The sequence below is a fragment of the Sturnus vulgaris genome, chromosome 11, assembly GCF_052056855.1.
Source record: "Sturnus vulgaris isolate bStuVul1 chromosome 11, bStuVul1.hap1, whole genome shotgun sequence".
NCBI lineage: Eukaryota > Metazoa > Chordata > Aves > Passeriformes > Sturnidae > Sturnus > Sturnus vulgaris.
The window spans coordinates 621,613-647,767 of NC_142253.1; the positions used below are offsets into that span (position 1 = coordinate 621,613).

General features: G+C 54.5%; 1 protein-coding gene across 4 annotated transcripts; it reads right to left on the reverse strand.

Moving 5' to 3' along the window:
* Positions 1-1,225: 1,225 nt before the first annotated feature.
* LMCD1 (LIM and cysteine rich domains 1) lies at positions 1,226-22,041 on the reverse strand. 4 transcript variants are annotated; one of them, XM_088171218.1, is made up of 6 exons: positions 21,937-22,041; positions 12,331-12,401; positions 10,065-10,320; positions 5,303-5,638; positions 2,035-2,250; positions 1,226-1,752 (listed from the first exon to the last, which is right to left on the reverse strand). In XM_088171218.1, the coding sequence occupies exons 2-6, from the start codon at positions 12,399-12,401 to the stop codon at positions 1,597-1,599; spliced, it is 1,035 nt and encodes a 344-aa protein (XP_088027344.1). In that variant the 5' UTR covers positions 21,937-22,041; the 3' UTR covers positions 1,226-1,596. The 4 variants fall into 4 exon arrangements, with proteins under 4 accessions (XP_088027344.1, XP_088027347.1, XP_088027346.1 ...); XM_088171221.1 differs by having other exon boundaries at positions 21,883-22,037; XM_088171220.1 differs by lacking the exon at positions 21,937-22,041 and adding an exon at positions 18,932-19,770.
* Between the last annotated feature and the right edge of the window lie 4,114 nt (positions 22,042-26,155).

Genomic DNA, 26,155 nt, shown 5'->3' on the forward strand with positions numbered 1-26,155 from the left:
AATTACACTTTATAGATCACAAAAGCAGAACGTGCTGCAGGGGGCTCTGGAAGGCATCTGTGGGGTGTCCCTGGGGTCTGTCACTGTGCATGAAGTGAATTGACCCCTCCTGTCACAGAGGAGGCTGGGGGGGATGCCCCAGCCCTGCCCTCACAGCCCCCAGGAGTGGGGCTGGCAGAGCAGAGGGTCAGTCCAGTGCTGCCCCCAAAATCCCTCCTGTCCCCGTGCCTCTGCTCTGACATTTGCCCAAGCTCCACCTGCATTCCTCTGCCAAGAACCACCTCTGCCACTGCCACCCTCTGAGGCCTGGCTGCATTTTAACCCTGCCCAGACTGGATCCCAGTCCAGCCATGGGTCTGTCCCAGTGTCCCAGTCCAGCTGTGGGTCTGTCCCACTCCCCAGGTGTGTAGTGGGGCCCCAGGCAGGTGCAGAGCTCACCTGCTCAGCCCTGCAGCACCTCCAGCTCCACCCAACCCTCATCTCCGAGTTATCTCAACACAAGGGAGCAAACACCCCCCAAAGAGAGCAGAGAGAGCCCCCAGCCCTGTGAGCTCCTTGGACACTCACCTTGGAGAGGAAACACTGCAGTTCCCTGGCAAATCACATCTCTGAGTGTAACAGAACAGACTGGGCACAGACCCCTGCCAGCCTGGAGCACCCGATGTTTTCAGTGAGTGTCAAATAATGCAGGGAACAGATGTGACCTGCAGGGACCCAGGCCAGGCCCTGGGATAGCAGCAGACCCGAGGGGCAGTGGGAGAGCTGGGACAAGGAGCAGGGCAGGGCCCAGGGAAGGAGCTGCTGGCTCCAGGGGAAGGTCCTTGGCACCTGGCAGGGTCACTGAAGAATTGCAGGGAAAAAGTGACACTGCAGTGACACACACACACACACACACACACACACACACACACACACACTCTGCCCCCCGAGAGCTGAGGCTGTAAAGCTGTTTTCCACAAAATTCTTTCCATTCCAGCTGCAGGGCAGCAGCTCCATGGGCTGAGTCAGCCAGAGCCGTGCCTGCCCCTGTCACCAGGGTGAGCCCCTTGCCCTCTGTGCCCACTCCTTGGGTTTGCAGCGTTCACAGGACAAAGCCCCAGCTGCAATTTTATATCATTTGCTTTCAGCAAGCTGATCAAATTCCTCAATCCCACTGCCTTGGCACAGTGGCAGCAGCCTGCAAGCTTAATTCCAGCCAGGATTTAAAAACCACAAACACCCCTTGTTTTTGACCACAACTGTAGGTTTAGTACACCAGAAGTTACTGTTGAGATGTGTTATTTCCAAAGGACTATTGCAGGACCTTAGTCATAAGAAGGTTGGACAGGGTTGATAAAAACCAGCACAGCCCAGCCCCTCCCGTGCAGCTCCTCCTGCCAGGTACCCCGTGCCCCTCCCCCGGGGGCACAAAGGCTCCTGTCACATCCAAGGGGACCCCAAGGAAACGCTTCCCTCGGGCTGTGCTGGGTGCAAGGGGACACGGAGCTGCTTGCAAGTGAATAGTCAGACTCTTTAAATTGATTAACCTTCCCCATCTCCTGTATTCCCAAATGCCCCCAGTCCTGGAGGGACCCTGGGGAGCCCAAGGGCCCCTGCTCAGACCCGGCTCTGGCTGCAGGTGGTGCACAGGAGGCTGGCATTGGCCAGGGCAAAGGGTTTGCCCAGCAGCAGCGTCTCACACTCCAGGCAGGCAAAGTGCTTGTTGTGCCAGGCCAGCCCTTCCACCTGCTGGTAGTCCTCCGAGAAGATGATCTACAGGACAGACAGACAGACAGACAGACAAGTGCTTATTTCCATCACCTCACCAAGCTGGAGCGTGGCAGAGCAGGGAGAACTGACCCCACACCTCCCACCGAGCCCATCGGCCTTGGGGGTCAGCGATGGGCACATGAAATAATGAAATAATTCCAGGATGGCTTGGGTTGGAAGGGACCTGTAAAGGGACCCTGGCACAGGGAGGGTCCCAGGGGCTCTGGTCCCTCCCTGCCCTGGCACAGGGGGTCCCGGGGGTCCCAGGTGTCAGTCTCTCCGTACCTCGTCGCAGCCGGCGCAGCGGGGCCGCAGGCTCTCGCAGTAGTGCCGCCCACACCACGCTGCCCCGCTCTTCCAGAAGTAGATGAGGTCCACCAGGGGCTCGGAGCAGCGGCAGCACACGAAGCAGCCCGGGTGCCACTGCCGGGAGTAACCGGCACGGTCGGCGTAGACCACGGGACAGTCCCCGGGCACGGGCTGCTGGCACGAGTCACAGCGCTGGGGACACACAGGGACAGGGACAGCGGTCAGCGTGGGGATGGACACTGGGGACGGACACTGGGGATGGGCACTGGGGATGGACACTGGGGATGGACACACTGGGGATGGACACTGGGGATGGACACACAGGGGATGGGCACTGGGGATGGACACACAGGGGATGGACACTGGGGATGGACACACAGGGGATGGGCACACAGGGGATGGACACTGGGGATGGGCACTGGGGATGGGCACACAGGGGATGGACACTGGGGATGGACACACTGGGGATGGACACAGGGGATGGGCACAGGGGGCTGGGGCAGTGCTGGACTCTGCTCTTCACACCCACTGCATTTCCTCCTCCTCCTCCCTCCCGTTACACAGCACAGCCACGGGACACCTGCACCCCCAGGTGTTTTTCTGTGTTTGCTCACTCATGTCCCAGCACCCCACGTTTCCCCATGGCCTCTTCCCTCCTCAGCCGTGTTCTCAGCGAGTGCCCCATGCCCTGGCTGCTGGGCACTGCCCGTTTGCCCAGGAGATCCAGGCTCACAGGATGTCTGCTGGCCTGGCTGCCCTGAGAGCTGAAAGGGGATCCGTGTGCTGCCACTGCTCCTTCCAACACCACGCAGGGCTTCAGACACATCCCCAGGCACTGCCAGCCCCACGCCAGGGACAGGGGAAGGCCAGCACGGGGCAGGGGCTGTGTCAGCTCTGCTCTGTGTGGCACAGAACACAGCAGCTGTGGAGGCAGAGCCCTCGGGGACAGAAGGGACAGAGGGCACCGAGCAGTTCTGCACCCAGCACACCCCACTGAGACCCCCAGTGCCCCCCTGAGGCAACAGATTTGGGGTCAGCCCCAGAGCCAGACCCTGCAGCTGCCTCTGCCCCATCAGCCCCAAGAAGCCACAGCCCCAGCAGCCCAGCCCTGCTTATCTTGCAGGATCGAGAGCAAGAACAAACACGGCAGTTTCCAACCCTCTGCTCAAGTTTCTTGGCAACAAGAACTGCTAAAAAACAACTTATTTTGCTCTTTCTTTCTATGGAAATTATTCACAGGGAAAAACTATTCACAGGGCTTTTCCCGAGCATTGTATAAGCCCATATCCTGCTATTTACACACTACAAAGAAGTGATTCTTCAAATTTGAGGTGGGATTACAGCTGCTCCTTTTACATCTCCATCATGCAGGCAGAGGAATGGAGACTTTATTAGCTGAATTTCCAGAGGTCTTGGCCAAAAACGTGCCTTGTTCTCTTAAGCTTTCCCAGCCTGCTCATCCCCAGCTCCTGTTCTGCAGTGCCAGCTCCAGGGCAGGAGCTCCCAGACACCACTCTGAGCACTCCCTGCATTGCTGGCCTCGAGCTTTTGGGAACAACGACCCCAAGTTTGGATCAATTGCCTCGGGATTTGATTTGATTCCAGGACAATGACTCCAGAGGAGTTCCCAGTTCTGGGGGGATTAAGGATTCTGTGCTCTGTGGAGAAGCCTCAACTTGTGGGAGAGACTTGCAGCAGGGATGTGGAGGAACACGAGGGATGTGCAGGAACACGAGGGATGTGCAGGAACACGAGGGATGTGCAGGAACACGAGGGATGTGCAGGAACACGAGGGATGTGCTCAGCAGGGCCAGGGGCCCCAGTCCTCCCTGCTCTGCCATCCCTGGGCTGTCCCAGAGGATCTGCCACTGCTGGGAAAGCTGCTCCATTTTTCAGCTGCTGCCTTGAGAGAAATGATGCTTCAAACTAAGGAGAATAACATCACAGTTATGTATTTATTTATTTGAAAGGACAAACTCGCAGTTCAAGTAAACCCTCATTGCTAGGGAGGGTTTACTAGCAGTAAGTCATTGCTAGGATGACTTATTGATATGTTTAAAGAAAACCTTCCTTTTTTGGCTATTTTTTATCTTAAAATTCAGTGTTTTGTTGCAATAGTGAAGATCTTTACTGTCACTGGATTTGAAGTCAGAAGTACATTAAGAGACCATGGCAGAGGGGAGACATTACCCAATATGGCCTGAAAATGAAAACTGCTCTTTACATGCACAACCTCAGGGCAGGAATGGCAGGAAAGAATCTCCTCTTAAAAACATTTGGACATCATTTGCTTTTCCAGCTTTAAATCCTCTGCTGCAAGTCACCCTCACAAGGACCAGGACAAGGTATTTCCACTCACCATATTTCATAATAAGCATCTGTTCAGCAGCCACTCCAGGCAGTGCTGGGGGAATATAAATCTAAAAGGGTGTTGAGGAATCTCAGCCATTCCTCTGTGGAAATGCATTTCTATGCCCAGGGACCCAGGGCAGCTGTTTGCATTTCCCCAGAGCAGTTACAGCCCTGGGAACTCTATCTCCATGTCCACAGCTCTGTGTTAACTGCCCAGAGCTTCACCTCCTGCCATTTGGGGTCGTTCTGGGTAAGAAGCCCACCTGGAAATATTGACTGGCATCACAGACCTCCAAGACCATCCAGTTCAGCTTTCAACTGAGTACCACCACACACACTGCCTGTACCATCCAGGGACGTGTCATGTCCAACCTCTCGGAGCTGCCAAGAGCCCAGAGCTCAAACCAGCTCCCACAGGGAGCATTCCCTGACCCTGGTGGCTCAGCAAGGCCTCTGCTGCAGAGAAAGGGAGATGAAGCAGAGGAGAACACCCTCATCAGCCCTGCCAGAGGGACCCTTGTGCTCAGCAGGGCTGCCTGGAGCAGAGAGCCCCTCCAGGCTCTCACAGTGCTGCTCCAAAGCATCACAGTGGACTGAGCAGCTGCAGCAGGCATGGAGAATGCCCTGGGAGCAGGATGGGGATGAGGCACAGGTCACCCTATGGTGTTGTGACTGAATCTATTCCCAGTGACTCCCTGAGCCCAGAGCAGCCCTGCTCTGCCCTATCCGATCCGATCCTATCCTATCCTATCCTATCCTATCCTATCCTATCCTATCCTATCCTATCCTATCCTATCCTATCCTATCCTATCCTATCCTATCCTATCCTATCCTATCCTATCCATCTCCCATCCCATCATCCCATTATCCCATTATCCCAGCTCACACTCACGTAGTTCCCTGTTCCCGTTGTGCTCTCCAGGGCCCCGTTGGGTGACTCTGGGGCTCCTCTGGGCTCCGTGTTCTTGTCCTGGGGCTTCTCCTCCTCCTTCCCGGCGCCGCCCTGGCCGGGCAGTGCCACCTCCCCGACTCCCAGCGCCTCAGCCTTGTACTTCCTGACGAACTCCTCCATCAGGGGCTGCTCTCCCTCGCCGAGCCCGCGGCACTGGGCCGGGTCCTGGTCGTGCAGGGGGAGCTGCCGGGCCAGGCGGCGCCGGCGATGCCACGCACCCTCCGTGCCAGCCACGGGCTGCAGCTCCGGGGGCACCAGCTCCATGTACTGCATGGCCTGCAAGGGAAACAGGGCACAGCTCTATATACTGTGTGAGAAACAGAGCACAGCTCCATGGCCTGTGTGAGAAACAGGGCACAGCTCTATATACTGTGTGAGAAACAGGGCACAGCTCCATGGCCTGTGTGAGAAACAGGGCACAGCTCCATGGACTGTGTGAGAAACAGAGCACAGCTCCATGGCCTGTGTGAGAAACAGGGCACAGCTCTATATACTGTGTGAGAAACAGGGCACAGCTCCATGGACTGCATGGCCTGCAAGGGAAACAGGGCACAGCTCTATATACTGTGTGAGAAACAGGGCACAGCTCCATGGCCTGTGTGAGAAACAGAGCACAGCTCCATGGACTGTGTGAGAAACAGGGCACAGCTCCATGGCCTGCATGGCCTGCAAGGGAAACAGGGCACAGCTCTATATACTGTGTGAGAAACAGAGCACAGCTCCATGGCCTGTGTGAGAAACAGAGCACAGCTCCATGGCCTGTGTGAGAAACAGAGCACAGCTCCATGGCCTGTGTGAGAAACAGAGCACAGCTCCATGGCCTGTGTGAGAAACAGAGCACAGCTCCATGGACTGTGTGAGAAACAGAGCACAGCTCCATGGACTGTGTGAGAAACAGAGCACAGCTCCATGGACTGCATGGCCTGCAAGGGAAACAGGGCACAGCTCCATGGACTGTGTGAGAAACAGAGCACAGCTCCATGGACTGTGTGAGAAACAGGGCACAGCTCCATGGACTGTGTGAGAAACAGGGCACAGCTCCATGGACTGCATGAGACACAGGACACAGGAAAAATTCAGGTAGCAGTTGGGTCTGTGACCACTGTTGGCCACCAATTCCACCTGACAGCTGATTTCACAGCACAGGGAAGGTGTTTGGTCACTGATGCCCCATGACACAGAAAGGAAATGCCCAGAAACCGCCCAAAATTAAGTCTGTGACTTAACTGGCCACTACCTCATGAGCAGAGCAAAGCCCTGTGCCTCAGTGCTCGTGGCCCATGGCTGCACAGTTCCTGCACAGTTCCTGCAGTTCCTGCACATTTAACTTCTCCTGGCTGGGAACAGGGGAAGGGAGTTTCCCACTCCACATTTTCCTATTGTAGTGTGAGGGGTGCCAGGGCAGCCAGGGCTCCCTGCCATTCCCTGGCACACCAGCATCCAGCTGCACTGCTTTTGCTTCTTACTGGGTCAGCACTTGAACACTCCATCCTAAAGACCTTAGCAAAGAGACTGAACTGTTTGTGGCACATTGGCTGGTTCAGGCTGGGCTTTCCAACACAGAAATGCCTGCACAGCACTGAACTCTTCAGGAAAAACCTCCACGTCACTTCCACCTCTGAGCCACAGAGCACTGGGCCAGCGGAATTCCTGACAGGAAATTTGGATCAGCAGCAGATAATGATTCAGGGGGAGCAGAGCTTCTTCCCCACGTCTGGGGGTGCAGGTTAAAATCACTCACACTGGGATATCAGACATCAACCCTGGCTACATCCTGTGCAAAGGTGGGGCTCGTGTCCAGGTTCCTGGGAAGGTTGGTGCCCTGTGGGGAAGGTGCTGCCTGGGGAGCTGTGGGGTGCTGGGGCAGTGATCTGGTGCACAAATGGCTTTCACAGGGGTGAGGAATCCTAAAGGGAATGACAGGAGAGACAAGAATTGCCTGACTGCTCCTCCCAGGCTCACACAGGCACTGCCCCACTAATGGGCAGGAATGAACTGAACTCGGTGCTGTGGGACCAGCACGGGCTCCTGCAGAGCAGAAACCTGCTGGGATCTCAGTGGGAAAATCCTAAACCCACTGATGTGCCAGGACTAAAGAACACTGACACCAGAGCAAGGGGCCAGCACGGGCACCTGGAGCCTCCTGCTCTGCTCCAGGATCTCCATTCCCCATACAAAGCTCTGTGCTGAGAGACAGGAAAGCAAAGTCTCTTTTAAAGGCTTTTTAAAAAGCTTTTTTTAAGGCTTTCTTAAAGCCTGCTCAGGGGCAGGTTTCAGGATCTGCCCAGACACGCAGGGGGGTTTCACTCCCTGACCAAGAAAATGCTTAAAGTCATAATTGCAGATGTCATAAAAATGTGTCCAGGGAAAAGATTAGGGGGGAGAAAAAATCCAACCTGAAACCAAAAACTGCCATGAATAAGAAGAAAAAGTTGCTACATCTGCTATCTGCTATCCCTTATTGGCTTGGCCAATGCTTCACTGTGTTGCCTGAGTGCAGGAAATTTGGAGGAAGAGCATTTCAGTTTCCACTGGTCACTGCTGGATCTTGGGGCTGTTTTATCATCTGCTCTTTTCACTCTCCCCAAGGACCCGAGTATCTGCTTCATGACTTCTGCAGGCACAGCTTAAAACAAGAACATGGCCTGAACTTCCTCCTATTATTGACCATCCACTTCAGCAAAACAAGGTGAAAAGCCATCCAAGTTTCCAGGCTGCCTTCAGGAGGAAAGCCCTGGAGCAAGGCACTTGTGCTTTGACAGCTCTTTGGCCCAAATCCCTTTGAAACTATCCCGAGAGTGGCTGACATCCAGCACTTCTCAGAGTTTGTCAAGTTCATCTGCAAGCCAGGATTTATCAAGGTTGTCTCCAAAGCTCCTGCTTGTTGTTTACTTGAACCAGGATCTACTCCAGCCTCTCCAGGCACTATAAAGAGATCAAAAACTTCCATAAAGTTTTTGAAACTCCTCCATCAGGAGGGTGGGACTGTGCTGGGGGCTTAGTTTTGAATCCAGCTCTTGGTGCAGGACCAAGCTCCCCATGGGGAGGGGAGGGGAAGGAAAGTGAAGGACCTCGGTGAAGCATCCCCAGCACACAGCTCAGCCCCACCCAGCCTGTCCAAGGCCCTCAGGGCAATTTAAGGCTTTTAAGCTGAATTAACCTCTCTGGCTTTGGGGGCTGTAGCTGCACTTTCACATCTGTATCCCAAATTCTTCTTTTCAAAGGTCTCGTTGCATTTTCAGCAGCTTTCAGCTATTTGTATCAACAGCTTTCAGCTATTTGTTTCATCTGAGGAGCAGAAGCTCTTCAGTGGCCACTCGTGACAGTGGAATACAGAACATTTTATACCACAGCTCAGTGAAAAGCCAGCTAAATGCTTTCCCGCAAGAAATGCTCTGCTGGCTCCCACTCCCACGTGCCAAAAACCACTTCCACCCCTTCCCACACAGCTGGTCCAGATGGAAACCAGGCACAGCACGGGGGTGGAGCTGGGCTGGGGGCTTGGTTTTGGATCCAGCCCTTGGAATGGGACCACACTCCCTCTCTCACCTTTTTACCCTGAGTTCTCTTTAGAACAGATTTTTTATCTGGACCGGATTATGCTTAAAATGTAAGGAAAAAGTTCCCAGCTCCAGAGCTGGGTACGGTGGAGCAGGAGGGGCAGGCAGGAACCCTCCACTCCTGCTCCTGGGGCAGGATGCTCCTCCAGGCTGCTGGAACAGGGATGGGCTGCAGCTCTCCATCAAAGGGAGTGGGAGGGACCCCAGGAAGGGGCCCCTGAGCCACAGCCCAGGGAAGGAGCCCTCCAGCAGCACAGGGATGCTCTCTGAGAGCAGGAGAGGAGGAGCCCTGAGACACAACCACCCAGATCCCACCAGAAGCCAAACCCCTTCGTGCTGCTCTGCTTGCCCCGAGGGCAGCAGGGGTCGTGCTGACATCCAGCCCGGGGCTTTGGAGCAGGCATGGGCTGCACAGGCCAGCAGGGATGGGATCTCTCCTCAGCCAAGCTTTTATTGCAGATGAGCTCCACCAAAAGAGTGAGCTCTCTAGTTGTAAAATCCATTTAGACTTCTCCTAGAAATGTAAACAAACCTATAAAACCCGAAGGCATTCCATCCCCCTCTCCCACCTGCCTTGCTTACTGACACAGTTTTCCAAAACACGGTGTGCTCTGTGCATTTCTGCTCTGTGAGACAAACCAGTGTGGACACACTGTTAGAGATCGAGGAAAATTACAGCCTGCAAAAACATTCTCAAGCTGGAACTTCCCCTACTCTCTCAACTTCTTTCCCAAGCTGATAACGTGTCAGCTTCGGTGAGGAGAATTTCTCCCAGAATGATAATCTGGTCAAAACAAAACAGAATTCATAATAATGAATAACACCTAGTGCAGGCTGTGGGACTCGTTCTGAAGTCTTGTCCCACGGGCGTTTTTCTCAATTACCCAGTGAGCTACTGTCGTATCTCAGCTCTGCAAACCATACTATTAAAGTGCAAACCATACTATAAAAGTGCAAACCATACTATAAAAGTGCAAACCATACTATAAAAGTGCAAACCATGCTCTTCATAAAGACCTTTTCCCTGAGGAGGTCTGTGTGTGTTGCTGCCCTTGCTCTCTGTCTAGCACAGGCGACCACAACCCGGGATTTACATTTTTTTCCCCAATAACCCCATTGCAGAGTTGTGTGTGTGACCTTACCAGCTTCTGGGTGAGCCCGGGGGGCGCCCACTCGTAGGTGACGGTGTCGAAGGTGGGGTCCTTGCCCGAGATGTTGGGGTTGGTGACGATCATGCGGTTCCTCTTGTAGAGGCGGGCGCCGTCGCCGCCCTTGAGGCGGGCGGTCAGGGAGGAGTAGCGCGACCCCGCGAGCAGCTGCCCCAGCTTGCGGTCCTCGTCCAGCTCCGAGCTCAGCCCGTGCTCCTCCTGGCTGCACCTGCACGACTTGCACATCTTCCTGTGCCAGGAGACACAGCACGGCTGCTGTCAGCCGCGCTGGGCTCAGGCACTGCCGCTGGTCGGGGGTTTTTGGGGTCCCTTTGGGATCCCCGAGGCTGCTCCTGCAGCCCTCAGTGATGGAGCACGGTCCCCAGCCTTGCCCAGATGGAATTTGGGCTCGTGGGGAGCTCTCAGACCAGCAGGGTACAGAGACCAGCACATGCAGAGAGGCACAAATCCATGGTTTATTCTATGAAGGCTTCCTGTCTGCACATACCCACGGCTGTTGTTTTACAGGGGTTTTATATCTTCTGGGGGTTTTACAATTTGCACCAATTACCAAGGGAATTCTACTTTCTAACCAGTCCCTGAGGGATTTCACATTCAAAGCTGGCCTATGGATACTAAAAGAGAATGGACCACTAATATTGAAGATAGATAAGAGGGTCTACCAAGGGGGGGAAGCTAAATTCCTTTTGTATTTGTCATTTCACAAGCCATTACTTATCTCTAAGCTCTGGTTTTCCATGAGGATGCAGGGGAAACTTTCTTCTATGTTTTCTGCTCCCTCCACAATGCATCACTGCAGTCCTGGGGTGTGAGACTGTGCCAGGGCTCCTGGCATGGCCCAGAGGCTCAGGGTGGGATGGGTTGGGTTGGGAGAAACCTTAAATCCACCCAGTGCCACCCCTGCCATGGCAGGGACACCTCCCACTGTCCCAAACCTGTGGACACACACATTCACAGAGCTGGGGAATCACAGCTTGGAAATTCTCTCCAGGCCTGGATTTCTCCTGACTCTCAGCTCCATTCCCAGGCTGACAAGCTGACTGCAGCTTCAGTTAGGGAGGAGTCTCCCAGGGTGACAACACGGTGACAAACAGAGTGGAATTCATCATCAACATTAACCCCTGGTGTCTTTCCCGTGGGACACATCCTGAGGTGCTGTCCCAAGGATGTTTTTCCCAATTGTCCCATGAGCTCCTGTCCTGTCCTGGCTGCACTGACACACTTTAAATCCGGGCTGGCTGTACAATAAATTGGCCTTTTTCCCCCAAGGAGCTCCGTGTGTGTTGCTGTCCTTTCTCTCTCTTTGCAGTGACCACACAAACCCCAATGTCCAGCCTGGCCTTGGGCACTGCCAGGGATCCCAGCCCAGCTGCTCTGGGCACCCTGTGCCAGCCCTGCCCACCCTGCCAGGGAACAATTCCTGCCCAAAATCCCATCCCATCCATCCCTGCACTCTGGCAGTGGGAAGCCACGCCCTGTGTCCTGGCACTACAAAATCTGCTGCTTCCCCTGAACGCTGCAAACCCCTTCAAGCATCACTAGACTGGGATTAGTTCTCCTCACCAGATTCCAACAGACCAGCACCACCCTTGCCTATTAAGAATCTTCACATGCCATTAAAAAAGTGACTGCTGGAAGGAACTGATACTTAATTGAGTGTAATTTGAACTATAATAGGTATAAATCACCCAGACAAGTGTCTAAGGACACTCTGGTGGCCAGCACTGCCATCAAACACGAATAGCAAAAGGGGCAAAGTAACTCTGACACAGCCCCGAGGATTTCAGCAGCATCTTGGAGTCAGAATGATCCAACCAGCCTTTAATGGAGTCAATTAAAACAAATGGCTGCTTCCACCAAATGAGTGCTTTAAAATCTGGACTTCACACAACTGAGGTATCCCAAGTGGGAGCTGAAGGCATCCAAGGCATTCCAGCTGCAGCAGCACAGCTGGAGCACAGCCTCCTCCACCAGAGCTCCCCAGGGGCAGAGGGGAGCCCAGGGTTTGTGAGGCAGCCTAGAGGGCACTAATTCTCTTTAATTACTGATATCTGGGTGTCTGCACTCCATTTGGGAGCCCTTCTGTTGTCCTGCTGGGGCAGGGAGCAGCCCCTGCCCTGGGACTGTCCTGGGCTGCTCCCTCCAGCTGCTGATGCCAGGGGCTGTGTACCCGAATTTGTGTTTTTAAGAGGAAAACTGAGCACATTTGAGTGGGGATGCAGGACAGGAGCAAGGTTACCTCCAGGAGTGTGGCTCGAAGCCCGTGCACAGCCCTCTGCAGCGCAGACAAGGAACTCCTCTCCCCGACATCTGGAAAAGAGCAGGACACAGCTGGAAAGGCTTCACCCTCAGAGGCCACTGAGACAGCACTGAGAGTGTGCAGTGTCCTTCAGACTTCACTGCTGGTGTCCCAAATCCCCCATCTGACCACGTCCAGGCATCCCTGCTCCAGGTTTATTTAGAGATGCTTGGGATGAAGGTTTTCCCTTCAAAGTGAAGGAGGATGGGGGGCCTGGCACACCAAACCCAGGGAACATGTCCCCACACTGGCCAGACACCTTCCCTCACCCACAGAGACCCCAGGGCTCAATCAAAGGCAATTCTGACCCGGTTTATGGAGTTCATACACTGCACATGGATCTGGAAGTCCAAGGTCAGGAGGAGGCAGAGATGTGCTGCCATAACCTGATGCTCAACTTGCTTCACTTGGAGCTCTCTGTCCCAAGTGTCCTTTGGGGATGTGGCACGTTTCCATGCCTCTGGCACTGGGAGTTTGGGGTGGTTTCCAGGGTGAACAGGAAATACAGCAGGGAAATGCTCTGGGGAGCAGAGGTGGAGGGACATGGGGGCTGTGGTTGTGCTGCACTTTTTGCTGCTCACTGCAAGCAGACCAAAGTCACCCATCCATGGGTGTTCATTGATGCAGAGACATCCAAACAACCCCCCCTAACAACAGGAGAAAGGTGAGCAAAACCCCACACCAGGAGCCCACAACACTGGAAATTAAACCTGTTTACAGCCTGCCCCATGGATTGATCAAACATGGCTTTTTGGAGGTGAGGAATGCAGCAGGGTATGGCAGGAGACACAAACAGTGCTGCACGGACCTGGGGCACCCTGGGCTCTCCTCTGATGCTCAAACCCATTCTGCAGCTCTCAGGAGCAAAAGGTTATTTGGTGGCACTCAGGAAAGATATTTCACTTACTTGGAAGACATAATGTTGCTAACAAGTTCCAAGTTTTTATAAACAGATGCTCTAGAAATGAGCAGATGTTTGCCTGCCAGTTTTAAGGTACATGACAGGCCTTTATAAGCCTTTTATTCTTGCCCTGAACTATTAAGTCTCCACACAAGGCTGCTCATCCTGGAGAAACCCAGCCCAAGGGGTAGGAAATGGTTCATTTCAGCTCCCTTTGCCCCACGACTGCTGTTTTATTTCTGCCTCACCCTTCACCTGGAATTTTCATCTCAATTTTCACCTGCAGTTTGTCCCAATATTTTGAAGCCAATGAAATGACCTTTCACCTGCAGAGTTCATAAAAAGACATCTCCCAGCCCCAAAGGGTGCCCAGCAAGCCCAGACCCCTCTGGGCCAGCATCTCCTGAGGTTCTGAAAGCCCAAGCAGCCTCTGCTTGGAGGAGATCCCTCCTCACTCCATCCCTGTGCAGGGCCAAACACAACAGGCACCCGGTCCCTGCATGAGAGGCTTCTCCTCCTGCTCTGCTGCAGCTCCTCACTTCGGCATAAAAGGAGATTTCTTATTAAAAATTATGCAAGACACTGCAAAACCCTCAAACCCAGTAAGATAATGTGAAACAAATGCTGTGACTATCCCAGGCTCCACCTATGCCCCAGCCCATCCGATAACTGCAACTGAACTTTGGCACCACTTTAAAATAAAGAGTTTGGAGGTGTTTGTAATGCTGTAGAAAAATGCCAAAAACCCCAAACCAGGCCTGTGTCAACAAACTGGTTGAAGAAAAGCAAATCCTGCTCACCAGGACTAGATAGACACTCCTTGCAAGATTCCTGTTTTGGCTTTCTGTGCCTCACAGCATTCTTGCTGCTAGAGGAAAGAAAGCAAGTCAGGGCAGAGGAAATTCTTGGGTAGTGAAATGATAGGAAATCAAGGCTGTTCTACCCACAAAAACATTGCTGAGCAGTGTCAGGAGCACACCAGTAATGCCATGGTTTGCTGTTACACCGGCCAAGGCAGGGCCATCGTTCACTGAGCAGCTGGAAAACAGAGCCTGGAGTGACAAGTGACAAGGAAAGGACCCAAACATGGCTCCAGCCTGGGTTAGAGCTGGAGGACTCCTCTGGAAAGGAGCACTGAGCTGTCCTGGCTGGTCTGGTAAGATGGAGCCTGGCCAGGAGCTGTGAGCAGCTCAGGCTCTGTTTGCTGCTCAGCTGAGGCTCCACAAGGGTCTCTGCTCTGTCACTTCTGGCCAGCCCAGCACACCCTGGCCAGGGACCCTTTGCCAAAGGCTCCACTGGAAGCAGTGTGACAGCTGGGTTTGGTGCAGGGACTGTGCAGAACCTGTAAAACCCAGGCCTGAAATCGTGTTCAGAGTTTTAGTGAACTTGGCCAGTGGGGTGGTCAATCCAGGAGCATCAAGGACCCAGCACACATCAAATCCTATATCCAACATCCCAGCACACACCACATCCCATATCCTACATCCCAGTACACATCCCATCCCATATCCCAGTACACATCACATCCCATATCCTACATCCCAGTACACATCACATCCCATATCCCATATCCCAGTACACATCACATCCCATATCCTACATCCCAGTACACATCACATCCCATATCCTACATCCCAGTACACATCACATCCCATATCCCATATCCCAGTACACATCACATCCCATATCCTACATCCCAGTACACATCACATCCCATATCCTACATCCCAGTACACATCACATCCCATATCCCATATCCCAGTACACATCACATCCCATATCCTACATCCCAGTACACATCACATCCCATATCCTACATCCCAGTACACATCACATCCCATATCCCAGCACACATCCCATTGTCCCATCCCCTCCCAGCACACACCACATCCCATATCCCATCCCAAATCCCATCCCAGATCCCACATGCCCCCTCAGTCCAGCACAGTCAGGGCACACTCTGCTCTCCCTGGTGCCATGCTCGGTGTCACACGAGTGTCACCGGGGCAGTGCCCGGGCAGCTGAAGGTGTCCCATGGCACTCATCCCTCCTGGCACTGCTGCCTGGGCCAGCCGGGGCTCTGCAGCCCCAGAAGGGCTTTGGGGACACAGTGGCAGTGCCACAGGCCCAGAGGGGGCTGGCAAAGGGGGCCCTGCTGCTGCCACTGAGGCTCCAGGATCCCGAAAGCATTGATTGCACAACGCCCTATTTGGAGACTGCAAACGGTGCTGGAGACACGTAACTACCTCAAGTATGTTTTCCCCTCCTTTTTAGGGAGGGAAGAGGAAAAGCTGGTTTCCAAAAAGTTACTCCAAGTTCACAACAGCCCTTCAGAGCCCGGGTCCTCGTTTCACCTCTCCCCAGTGGCCACGACAGGCTCCATCCAAACCCTCCCTGCAGCCTCAGCATCTGACACCCTGCCCTAAATCACAGGACACAGCTCCAGGCAGGCCGAGGGACCCAAGAACCCTTTGGGGGCTTCCTCCAGCTGCAATGAGTTTGGAAGATTTACAACCAGCTCTGAAACAGACCCACGAACAAAGGAGCAGGGAAAAGCCACACAATATTCACAAGGGTGGGACCAGACTGCTCAGCACAATTGCTGAGGGACAGGGATGGATAGCAGATCATTCGTTGTCATTATTTGACTATAATAGAGCTAAGCTTGCACAATAACAGCGGGCTAGCTCCAGCTTCCTTAAAGATTTGGGGCTAGCTTAAACTTCCTTCAGGATTTGGGGCCAGCTCCAACCTCCTTATGGATTTCCAACAACAGGAGAGTGCAAGGCTTTACAGCCAACACAGGAGGTGTCTGTGCCAGCAAGGGGAATGCTGCATGCTCCAGGTCACATATGGCATTTGGCTAAATTCCTCTTTTTCTGCTGATGACCAGCAAAGAGAATGGTTTGGGTTGCAAGGGATGAAGTTCAACATCCTCCCTGAGTGCACCTAGCATCTGCTGAGGTGCAGCCTCAGGTGTGCTCAGAAGCAGCTCCCAGACCTGGCACAGAACAGCCCAAACATCCCCTGGAGCTCCTGCACGAGGGCTCAGCTCGGGGGGGACTCCTGGGGCTGTTCTGGATTTCAGGAGAGGTTCCTGACAGTAACTGCAAGGGGAATAAATCTGAGCAAGGCGAGCCCTTAGAAAGGCATTAACCAATAAACACATTCACTACTGCAGTTCTGAGAACAGCAAAGGGATGTTTTGATTTGTTTTCTTCTCATTTTCATAGAAAACACCCATTGTAATCACGACCTGCAAGCAATTTGTTTCCGTGCCAGATTCCAAGCAGGCGTTATCCCAATTACCACACTCACAGGAAAAAAATTCCCTTCCAAAAGGCTGCCTTTCATCTCACATTCTCTCTATTGGATTTATTTAAGGCATCAATGAATGGGTTGATATCATCTGGAATACTGGAAGCACTTATTGTATTAAACTTTGCAGAGTGAGAAGTTTGCTGCCTTTTATTTTAGCAACATAAAGACCAGGTAAAGGCCCTGATACTGGAGGAAACTATTTCAACAGAGCTGCCAGATCCCAGCTTACAGGATGACAGAGCTCAAACAACCAGGGCCTCTGCAAATAACTCCCTCTTCCAAGAGCACATAGCTGGCAGCATTCCTTTCTTCACTAACAATGTGTGAATTAACGATAAGAGAGGGCAAATGCTGAAAAAACAGATTTTTTCACAAGCCAGACAGTGCTTCAGATACTTGGACTTAATTATAAATCCAAACCAAGATGTGAGGGAGTGTCTGGAATGGGAAGAACCCTCCTCCCAAACTTCATGAAGCAGCAGATGTGCAGAGTTCAGAGCACCCAGGTGAGGGGCTCAGGGTGACCCCCAGAACCAGCTGGGTCCTGCCCATCTCCCACACGAGGAGAAGGTTCTGGATGCCTCTGGGAATGGGGGGCCCTCACAACAGGGACAGGATGCACTGACAGAGCTGCTTCCACCAGGTTCCCACACAACAACTGATTTAGGACTAAATATCTTCTCAGCAGCAGGAGAAGGAAACAGGAGGAAGCTCAGGTGGGCAGAGGGGCAGGGCCATGCCTGGGTCCCCCTCCCTGTCCCCCATCCCTGTCCTGCAGCCCCTCTGTGCCAGCCCAGATTCACAAGCCCAGCACAAGCTGGAGAATTCAGTGAGGTGGTTTTGAGCGAGGCATCTGCAGGTCAGAAGGAGCAGGGGGACAAGGCCAATGAATCCTGTGGCTGGTGATGCCCTGGGCCCAAGGCAGCAGCTGTGACTGTGCCACCCCAAACAGGACACAGGCAACCATCGTGATGCTTTGGGGAAAATTCACCTGCCTGTGCTCACCTGAGGTAACCAAGCATGGAGCCAGTGCTGGGGGCAGGTGAGATGGTCAAAGTGTGGGGAATCAGGCTGGGACCAGCATTAGGAAACCCCAGCTCTCCAAAAACTGCAAATAGCTGCCTGGAAATATTCCCCTTTCTCTGAGCCCCATCTCTAAATGGAACAGTAGCTCCAAGATGGGACATCTGAGTACTGCCTTTCCTGGATGGCTGAAATACAGAACTTCCTTCTTTAAAAAAAGGAGAAAAACCCCAGCCTAAACAAGCACTCCAGACACTGTCTCTCTGCAGGATCAGAGGGATTTTGTAATTTGTAAATCGCATTTTATTGGACTCAGCTTAGCTCTGAGTCCAAGTCCCAAAATAAAGTCTTTAACCCCTGTGCTGCTTTTTGATTCCACATCTATAAACACTTGCCCAGAGCAGGTTTCTCCATTTAGATCCAATCTGCTTCCTCCCTTGGGCAGTCACAGCCACCACCCGAGGCCACCAGCCACGTGTGACCTGTCCAGCACTGGGACCCAGCTCCTCGTGCTCCATCTGCAGGGACAGCAGCTCCACAATGAAACTGAGCTTCTGCCCCAGGTTCTACAGCCAGAAATGAGGAGCATGAGAGCCCTGCAAGGGACACACAGCTCCCAGGGCTGTGACTGTTCAGAGAGCTGTGGTCCAGCCCCACAGAGCCGAGGTGAAACTGGTTTTTATGGCCCTGGCTGTTCACACAAGGGAGCAGCAGCACCTTGCAGAGACTCAGGCACAGCCCCTCACTCAGCATCCCCATCCCCAGCCACCCAAAGTGCTCCCAGAGCTCTGGGACACGACAGAGCCTTCTCAGATGTGTCCCACAGAGAATCTCTGGGCAGAACTCCCTGAAATGTGGGAGCTGAGCATCCTTCCCACAGAGGCAGGCTGCAGGAGCAGCCCAGGCACCCTGCACACCCTGGCCAAGGCACCCAAGCTATGAGAACATGAACACAAAGCTGAGCTTCCAGCTGGGATGGGAAGCTTCTAAAAGCTCCGAGGTTTTGGACTTCACCAGTGCAAGCTCCCAGTGCCAACCAGCACTGCCATCATACCTGCAGGAACCTGCAGAGGACTCTGCAAGCAGCCAGGCACTTTGCTGATGAACAGGGAGCTCCTGCCTCTCCCTGAGGCACCAAGACCCCCAGACCACCCCCTGGAGCCCATTTATCCCTAGAACAGCAGCGCTCCCCTGCCGTCCTGCAGGACGCTTTGGATGGTTCCAAGTCCCACGCTGAAGAACCGAAGAAAGAAAAAGTTAAAGAACTCAAATTTGTATTAACTGAGTAAACTTTACCTTGGCTTTGATGGGTGCTTTTAGCTTCGTGGGTTATTTTGCTCTGACAAGAAGGGGCAGGGTTTAGTGAGAACAGAACACAAGCCCCAGAGCCTGCCTGGCCAGCTGGGCTCGCTCCAGCGCTCGCGCCGTGCCAGCCATCGCCTTCTCCCTGCTTTGAGCTTCAACTCCCCACTCAGGATTTCATCCAAACAAGCCCTGTGCCAAACAGAATGCTGTCCCACTCATGCTGCTTTAATTTCCTCAGAAAGAATCCCAGAATACACTAGGCAAGACATCAACAATAATTAAACCCAACGGTGATTGAAAATCAAATTTTCAGGGCCTCGCAACAAGCTCTAATGAGTTCCAGACTCGCCTTCCCCGACTTGCTCAGACTGGCTGTGTGACACTGCCAAGCTAAATTAAAATTTGACAGTATTCCACACCGTGCCCAGAAAAAGTGCCCGCCTTAGGATCCAGGAAATTAAACAGCCGTCTACTGCAGACACCCTTTTCTGTTTGGACGTCGATTATTCAGACACTGATACAGGGTCTGTATTATTCTTTTTCCTTGTTTTCATTATGTCATTTCATATCCCTTTTGAAGTACAAACTAGCTGGGATGTCTCTTTTCATCCTGCAGTGTTGGGGTTAGAGGAGCAGGCAGCAGAGCTGTGCAGAGCCTGGGATCCCCCTGCCCAGCAAAACTGCACCTTCCACTCACAGCCTGTGCTACTGCCTCAGATTAAAGTGACATTAAAGGTGACACCTTTGCCCTTCCACCAACGGGAGCTGAGTGTCCAGCTGCACATTTTGGGAAGGCTCTGATGGTTCCTGCATTCACAAGCCTTTTTGGGGGGCACTGGGAGCCTTCTGACACAGCACTGGGAGCCCTCCCTGCTGCATCCCCTGCGGATGATGCATGAGAAGCTCCTGGGAGATGGCTCCAGTGCAGAAACAGCTTCAGCAGGGCTTATCCCACAGCAGGGATTTGCTCAGCCCTCCCTGCTGTCCAAATCCAGCCCTGCTCCTGCTTCCCCCCCCGAGGGACCCCAGCCTGGGGCTGCTGGCAGGAGCTCAGCCCTGCTCAGACCCCCCTTCTCCAGACAAGGCAGGAACCGAGCTGCTCAGCAGCCCTGCCTGCCCACAGCACACAGGCTCAGTTTTCACTCCTGGGGGATCCATCCCCACCCAGTGCCTGGCAGGAGCTCCCCGAGGGCTCCAGCTGGCACCCAAAGGTGGGTGTGCCTGAGCTATCAGCAGCACGGACCTGCTGGCAGGGGACACACTGCTCTGAGTCCCTGGGGTGACACACCAGGAGGAGCCTCCAGCAGGTCCCACCAAACCCTGGCCATGTCCTGCCGGGACGGGGCCACCCTGCAGTGCCACACTGGGGTGTCGTCCTTGTCAGCAAGCACTGACAGTGTCCCCATGCTGGGCAACAGGGCCAGTGGAGAGGGAAGGAAGAATCCTGAGTCCCTCAGTCCCACCTCAAAGCTTGGTGTATTGCAGGGGGAGTGGGGCAGGAGATGCTGAGGAGCACAGCCCAGCCCGGGTCACCCACCCTGGGTCACCCATCCTGTGTCACCCAGCCCGGGTCACCCAGCCCGGGTCACCCAGCAGCTCCTGCTGCCAAACTCCAGCCTCTCCCCGGCCACCCTGCAAGGAACAGCAGTGTCAGGAAAAGCTGGTGAGCAGCAGCTTTCCTCGGGATCCAGCAGCGGCTCAGTTCAGACCTAAGGGACAAAAGGTGCCACACCTCAGCCAGGGTGACCTTCCCATCCTGACCGCAGCACAGGGCAGGGTCTGAGGTGCCCCAGGGTGGTCCCAGGGCACAGCCTGGGCACTGCCCAGCGAGGTGGGGTCACTCCAGGCTGACACGGGATGCTGAACTCATCCCCAAAACACGCGGTGACAAAGGTGCAGAGAGCAAGGTCAGGAGAGCAGCTGCTGCCATTCCACACGCCTTTATCAGAATCCCTTCCATAGCCCAGTGCCATGCCAGGGCGCTCGCTGCGGGAACAGCCGGGGTTTATTGGAGCCAACACTTCCCAGAGGGTCTGGGAGGGGACAGGCGATGTCCCCAATCGCTCAGGAGTGCGGCTGAGCTGAGCTGCGCTGCACACGAGTTAATTCAGACAGCAAAAGCTCTGTGAACTCTGCACCGCAATGGGCACCAAGGCGGGCACAGCGCTGGGCTGGGCAGTGCCAGCGCGGCTCGGGGGCTGCAGCACGGCCCGGACTGCGGAAAGGCAGGAGGAGGAAGAGCCTGAGGGATGGATGGGGTCTGTCCCCTCCCGGCCCCCAGCTCTGCGAGGGCAGGAGAAGCAGGAGATGAGGGATATTGGGGAAAAAAAAAACAAATCCCGGCGCTCTCAGCCCCGCGGTGCTCGGGGCGCACCCGCCGCTCCCGGCCGGACGCGGGGATCGCTCCCGATATCCCCAGGGCTGTACCGGGACAGGGACCGGGATCGCTCCCGGTATCCCCAGGGCTGTACCGGGACAGGGACCGGGATCGCTCCCGGTATCCCCAGGGCTGTACCGGGACAGGGATCGGGATCGCTCCCGGTATCCCCAGGACTGTACCGGGACAGGGATCGGGATCGCTCCCGGTGTTCCCCGGGCTGACCCGGGACAGGGATCGGGATCGCTCCCGCTGTCCCCAGGGCTGTACCGGGACATGGACCATTCCCACTGACCCGGGACAGGGATCGGGATCGCTCCCGCTGTCCCCAGGGCTGTACCGGGACATGGACCATTCCCACTGACCCGGGACAGGGATCGGGATCGCTCCCGCTGTCCCCAGGGCTGTACCGGGACAGCGATCGGGATCAGATCATTCCCTCTGTCCCGGGACTATCCCGCTGTCCCGGTGTCCGAGGGCTGTCCCGGGACACGGACCATTCCCGCTGTCCCGGTGTTCCCAGGGCTGGGATCATTCCCCCTATCCCGGGACCATCCCCACGGACCAGTCCGTCCGTCCGTCCGTCCGTCCGTCCGTCCGTCCGTCCGTCCGCACTCACCTCCGCCCGCTCCGCCGCTCCCGCGCCGCCGCCGCCGCTCGCGCTCCCCGAGCGCCGCCTTTCATTGGCGCGCGCCGCGGCCGCGCGCCGCTCTCAGCCAATCCGGAGCCGCCCCGAAACTCCCCCGGCCAATGGCGTGCGGGGGGGGGAGCGCGCGGGAGGCGCGTGCCCGCGGCGGGGATGGGGGACGTGGGAAAGGGGGAGCGGGACCGGGATAGGGACAGGGATAGGGGATGGGGGACATGGGAAAGGGGGAGCGGGACCGGGATAGGGACAGGGGATGGGACAGGGGAAAGGGGGAGCGGGACAGGGACAGGGATAGGGACAGGGACCGGGGATGGGACAGGGGACGGGGGGACGGGGGGACGGGGGGACATGGAAAAGGAGGACCGGGACTGGGATAGGGACGGGGGAAATGGGCTCAGAGAGGGCACGGGGAGAGGGGACACTGTCGGGGAATTGTTCCCTGTGAGGAACAATTGGAAGTGTCCAAGGCCAGGTTCGACCAGGCTTTCAATAACCCGGCGTAGTGGAAGGTGTCCCTGCGCACGGCAGGGAGGATGGAACAGAGTAAATGTCATCCTTGTCAATGATCAAACCATCCTGGCATTCTATGCTAGGACAGCACAGTCCCTGGGGCTTTAAAAAAGAGGCAAAGAGGCAAAGAGGAATGGTGTTTGTGGGGTTTGTGAGCGTTCCTGCCCCACAGCAGCAGTGCCCGAGCGGGCTGCGGGGTCAGGGGCGGCGCTGATGGTTCGGGGGTACCCAAGCCCTGTGCAGCCCCTGGCTGGGGTGCGGCGAGCGGGCAGCCCTGCGGCCAAGCTGCCTCTTGTGGCTGTCCCGCAGTCCCTCTGTCCCCTCTGTCCCCTCTGTCCCCTCTGTCCCTCTGTCCCTCTGTCCCTCTGTCCCTCAGTCCCTCTGTCCCTCTGTCCCTCTGTCCCGCAGTCCCTCTCTCCTGCGGTCCCTCTGTCCCCTCTGTCCCACCATCCCTCTGCCCCACTGTTCCACCATCCTCCCACCCCAGGCTCTGACACCAAGCACAGGGAAATGGATTTCCGAATCAGACAGGAATGTGCTGGGGCAGTTTATCACAGCGGACAGACACGGAATGTTTTTAGCAGAAGAAACTGTCCAAAACCATGTTTCTCTTGTTATTTCAATGGATGCTGAGCACTGAATAACAATCTATTGCCTTTTGTATTTTGGGTTTTTTTTTTTTTTACATGGATTGGTGAGGTCTTTACTGCTTTAGCAAACATTCCTGCCTGCTCCAACAAACATTCCTGCCTGCTCCTGCTGCGGCCAAGAGGTCCAGCACAAAGCCCCTTTGTGCAGGTGAGGAGAGAGGGCTCCACATGCTCCCAGCTCACTCTCCTGCTTCCCCATTTCCCACTGATCCCAGCCATTCTCCCTTCATTGTGCCTGAGTCCAGGAAAAACCCTGAAATAACAGAAACCAGGATCCAGCTGCCTGTTATGAACTGTAATCTAGGAGCACAAGCCCAGCTCAGAGCTGAATTGCTTCCTTAGAACTGCAATCTGGAAAGAAAATTCCTACACTCTTGTTGATTTTATTTCTCCCTTGTTGGTACATTTTTTTTCCTTGAAATTTCTCTCAGCATTCCTGCAGAGAAAGGGAACAGGCAAACAGATATCCCAGGGTCATATGGACCTGGATATGCCTTTCCAAATGAAGGAATAGAATTTACAGCAGCCCTGTGGAAAGGGAAATGAGTGAACAGCAGCAAGAGCCGGGGCAGGGGCAGCTGGGGCAGGGAATTCTGCACTCAGAATCCCCTGGGGACGGCAATCCATGGGATCCTGCCCCCAGACCCAGCCCGGGAGAAGGGATTTGTCCTCTTAGGGAGAGAGGATGGGAAGGAGCACAGGAGGTGAGGCTGGCTGGGTACAGCAAAGACACCAAAGGCTCTGGGGGCTGGCAGCCCCTGCAGAGAGCAGGAATGTGCCCCTGAGTGAATGTCTGAACATTTTTAGATGAGGTATTTGAACATCCTCAAAATAAAATCTGGGTAAAAAAGCAATGGCAGAAGAGAAATTCTGGAGAGATAAAGTCCCTGCAGGGAGGGCGTTTGGACCTGACCTTCCAGAGGCATTTTGGGAGTGAGCAGAGAGAACAAACAGCACAGGGATATTGTTTTTCAGGCTCACGAAGGGCTTGGCAGCCCCGGGGAAGGTTTGACATGGCAATGGGGTGACATTATCTGCCATCCCAAGGCACACACGCACGTGGCCACCTGGGACATAGGAAAGAACTCACCGAGGGACTGCAGGGCGCCAGGGGGCACGGGGTGACAGGCCAGCAGCCAGCAGGAGCAGGGACACTGCCACACTGCCACCCTCTGTGGCAGGTCCCCATGGTCTCCCAGGAACTGAGCTCATGCCTTGGGTGAGTGTGGAGGGAAGGTTTTCTGTGGGGGGCTGAATGCACCTAGCAGGGAGATGTGACGTGTAAGAGTGACAGATTTGGGTGGGGGTTTGTTTGTTGGGTTGAGTTTTAGCAGCAGTTGCAGAGCTGTGCCCCTACACAGCCAAGCAGCCAAGGCTCCCCAGCAGCATAAACCCAACACTGGAATAAGAGTTAGAACCCTTCTAGATGCTTCCATTGGCAATAAAAACACATCTGGAACAGCTGTAATTAATGATAGCACAAATAAATCATGGTAGTGACACAGAGGCAGAGTGAGAAGCACACCACACCAAGGACAGGTTACTCCTGATGGGGGGAATTACCATGGGAATTGCAGCCAAACTGGACAGGGACTGGTTTAGTTCCCAGGTTTGTGAACGGGGCAGCCTGGAAATACACGGGGACAGAGAACCACGAACATCCCCACAGGTACAGACACCTGTGAACATCCCCGAGGATGAAATGTGCTGCAGTGTCCTGGCAGAGCAGGGCAGCCAGGGAGAGGGGGAGAGGTGAGCTCCAGGACAGGTGAGCTTCAGGGACAGGTGAGCTCCTGGAGGAGATGCAGGTGAGCTCCAGGATAGGTGCAGGTGAGCTCCAGGACAGGTGAGCTCCAGGACAGGTGAACTCCAGGGACAGGTGAGCTCCAGGACAGGTGAACTCCAGGGACAGGTGAGTTCCAGGACAGGTGAGCTCCAGGACAGGTGCAGGTGAGCTCCAGACGCCCTGAGCTGTGGCAGGGCTGCCAGCAGGGGATCACTGCCGAGCAGGCAGGCTGGGCTAAGCTTAGCTCAGGGCTAGGAAGAGTCAGAACCGTGCTGTGACCAAACACAGCGAGCCCTGCAGGGGCCGTTCCCGGCACTACTGACACGGGGGCAGAGATTGGGGCATAACGGGCTCCGTTATGAGAATCGGCGATTTCAGCTCCCTGCTGAGTCACCGGCAGCTTTTATCAGCACGAAACCATCCCTGCACAGGGGTCACCAGACCTGGGGCTGTGCTGAGCTCTGGGACAGCAGGGTGGCCCTGGGGACAGCAGTGTGGCTTTGGGGACAGCAGTGTGGCTCAGGGACAGCAGTGTGGGTTTGGGGACAGCAGTGTGGGTTTGGGGACAGCAGTGAGGGTTTGGGGACAGCAGTGTGCTCAGGGACAGCAGTGTGGCTCAGGGACAGCAGTGTGGCTCAGGGACAGCAGGGTGGCTCTGGGACTGCAAACTCTGCCGTGTTTTCTAGGGAGACGATCTGAGGTATTACATTCTTGGCTAATTTTCAATTTTTCTCTTTTGTATAAACATAAAGGGATAAATGAAGTAGAAAATACGGCTCTGCAGCTGTTTCCACTTAAGTGTTTTCCTCTTTCGTGAATGTAGTAGTAGAGCTACAGATTTGGTTGAAATATTTTGGAAGAAATTTTCATCTCCTGGATCCCCAGGTGGAGCAGAGCAATCAAAGGGAAATGACAGGAAAATAAATGGAAGAGACGAATCAAAAAGGCAGACAAAGGCCAGTTAAACCCAGGCAGCTCCTCTTCTATTAAATATTGAAAAAGATAACCTAAATTTTTGTATGTGCTGCTTTTGCCTGTGGTTGATTTACAGAGATACAGGACTGAAGTAGGAAGGAAAGAAAACACTGCATCAAGTCTAAGGAATATTTGATGGTGACACACACACTATGTTTTTTCATTGGTCGTGATCAAATGAGTCATCCCGTTTGTAGTCAAAAATAGATTCAGTGATGTAGATTAAAAAATGAACCAGCAATACGTGTGGTTTTGAACACAGCTGTTACGG

Coding starts and splice junctions, on each gene's coding strand:
- LMCD1 (XM_088171218.1), bottom strand. CDS start 12,401: ATGTCGGGGAGAGGAGTTCCTTGTCTGCGCTGCAGAGGGCTGTGCACG. Junction 10,321..12,330: donor TTCGAGCCACACTCCTGGAG/GTAACCTTGCTC, acceptor CTCCTGGCACAG/GAAGATGTGCAAGTCGTGCA. Junction 1,753..2,034: donor GCTGCGCCGGCTGCGACGAG/GTACGGAGAGAC, acceptor TCTGTCCTGTAG/ATCATCTTCTCGGAGGACTA.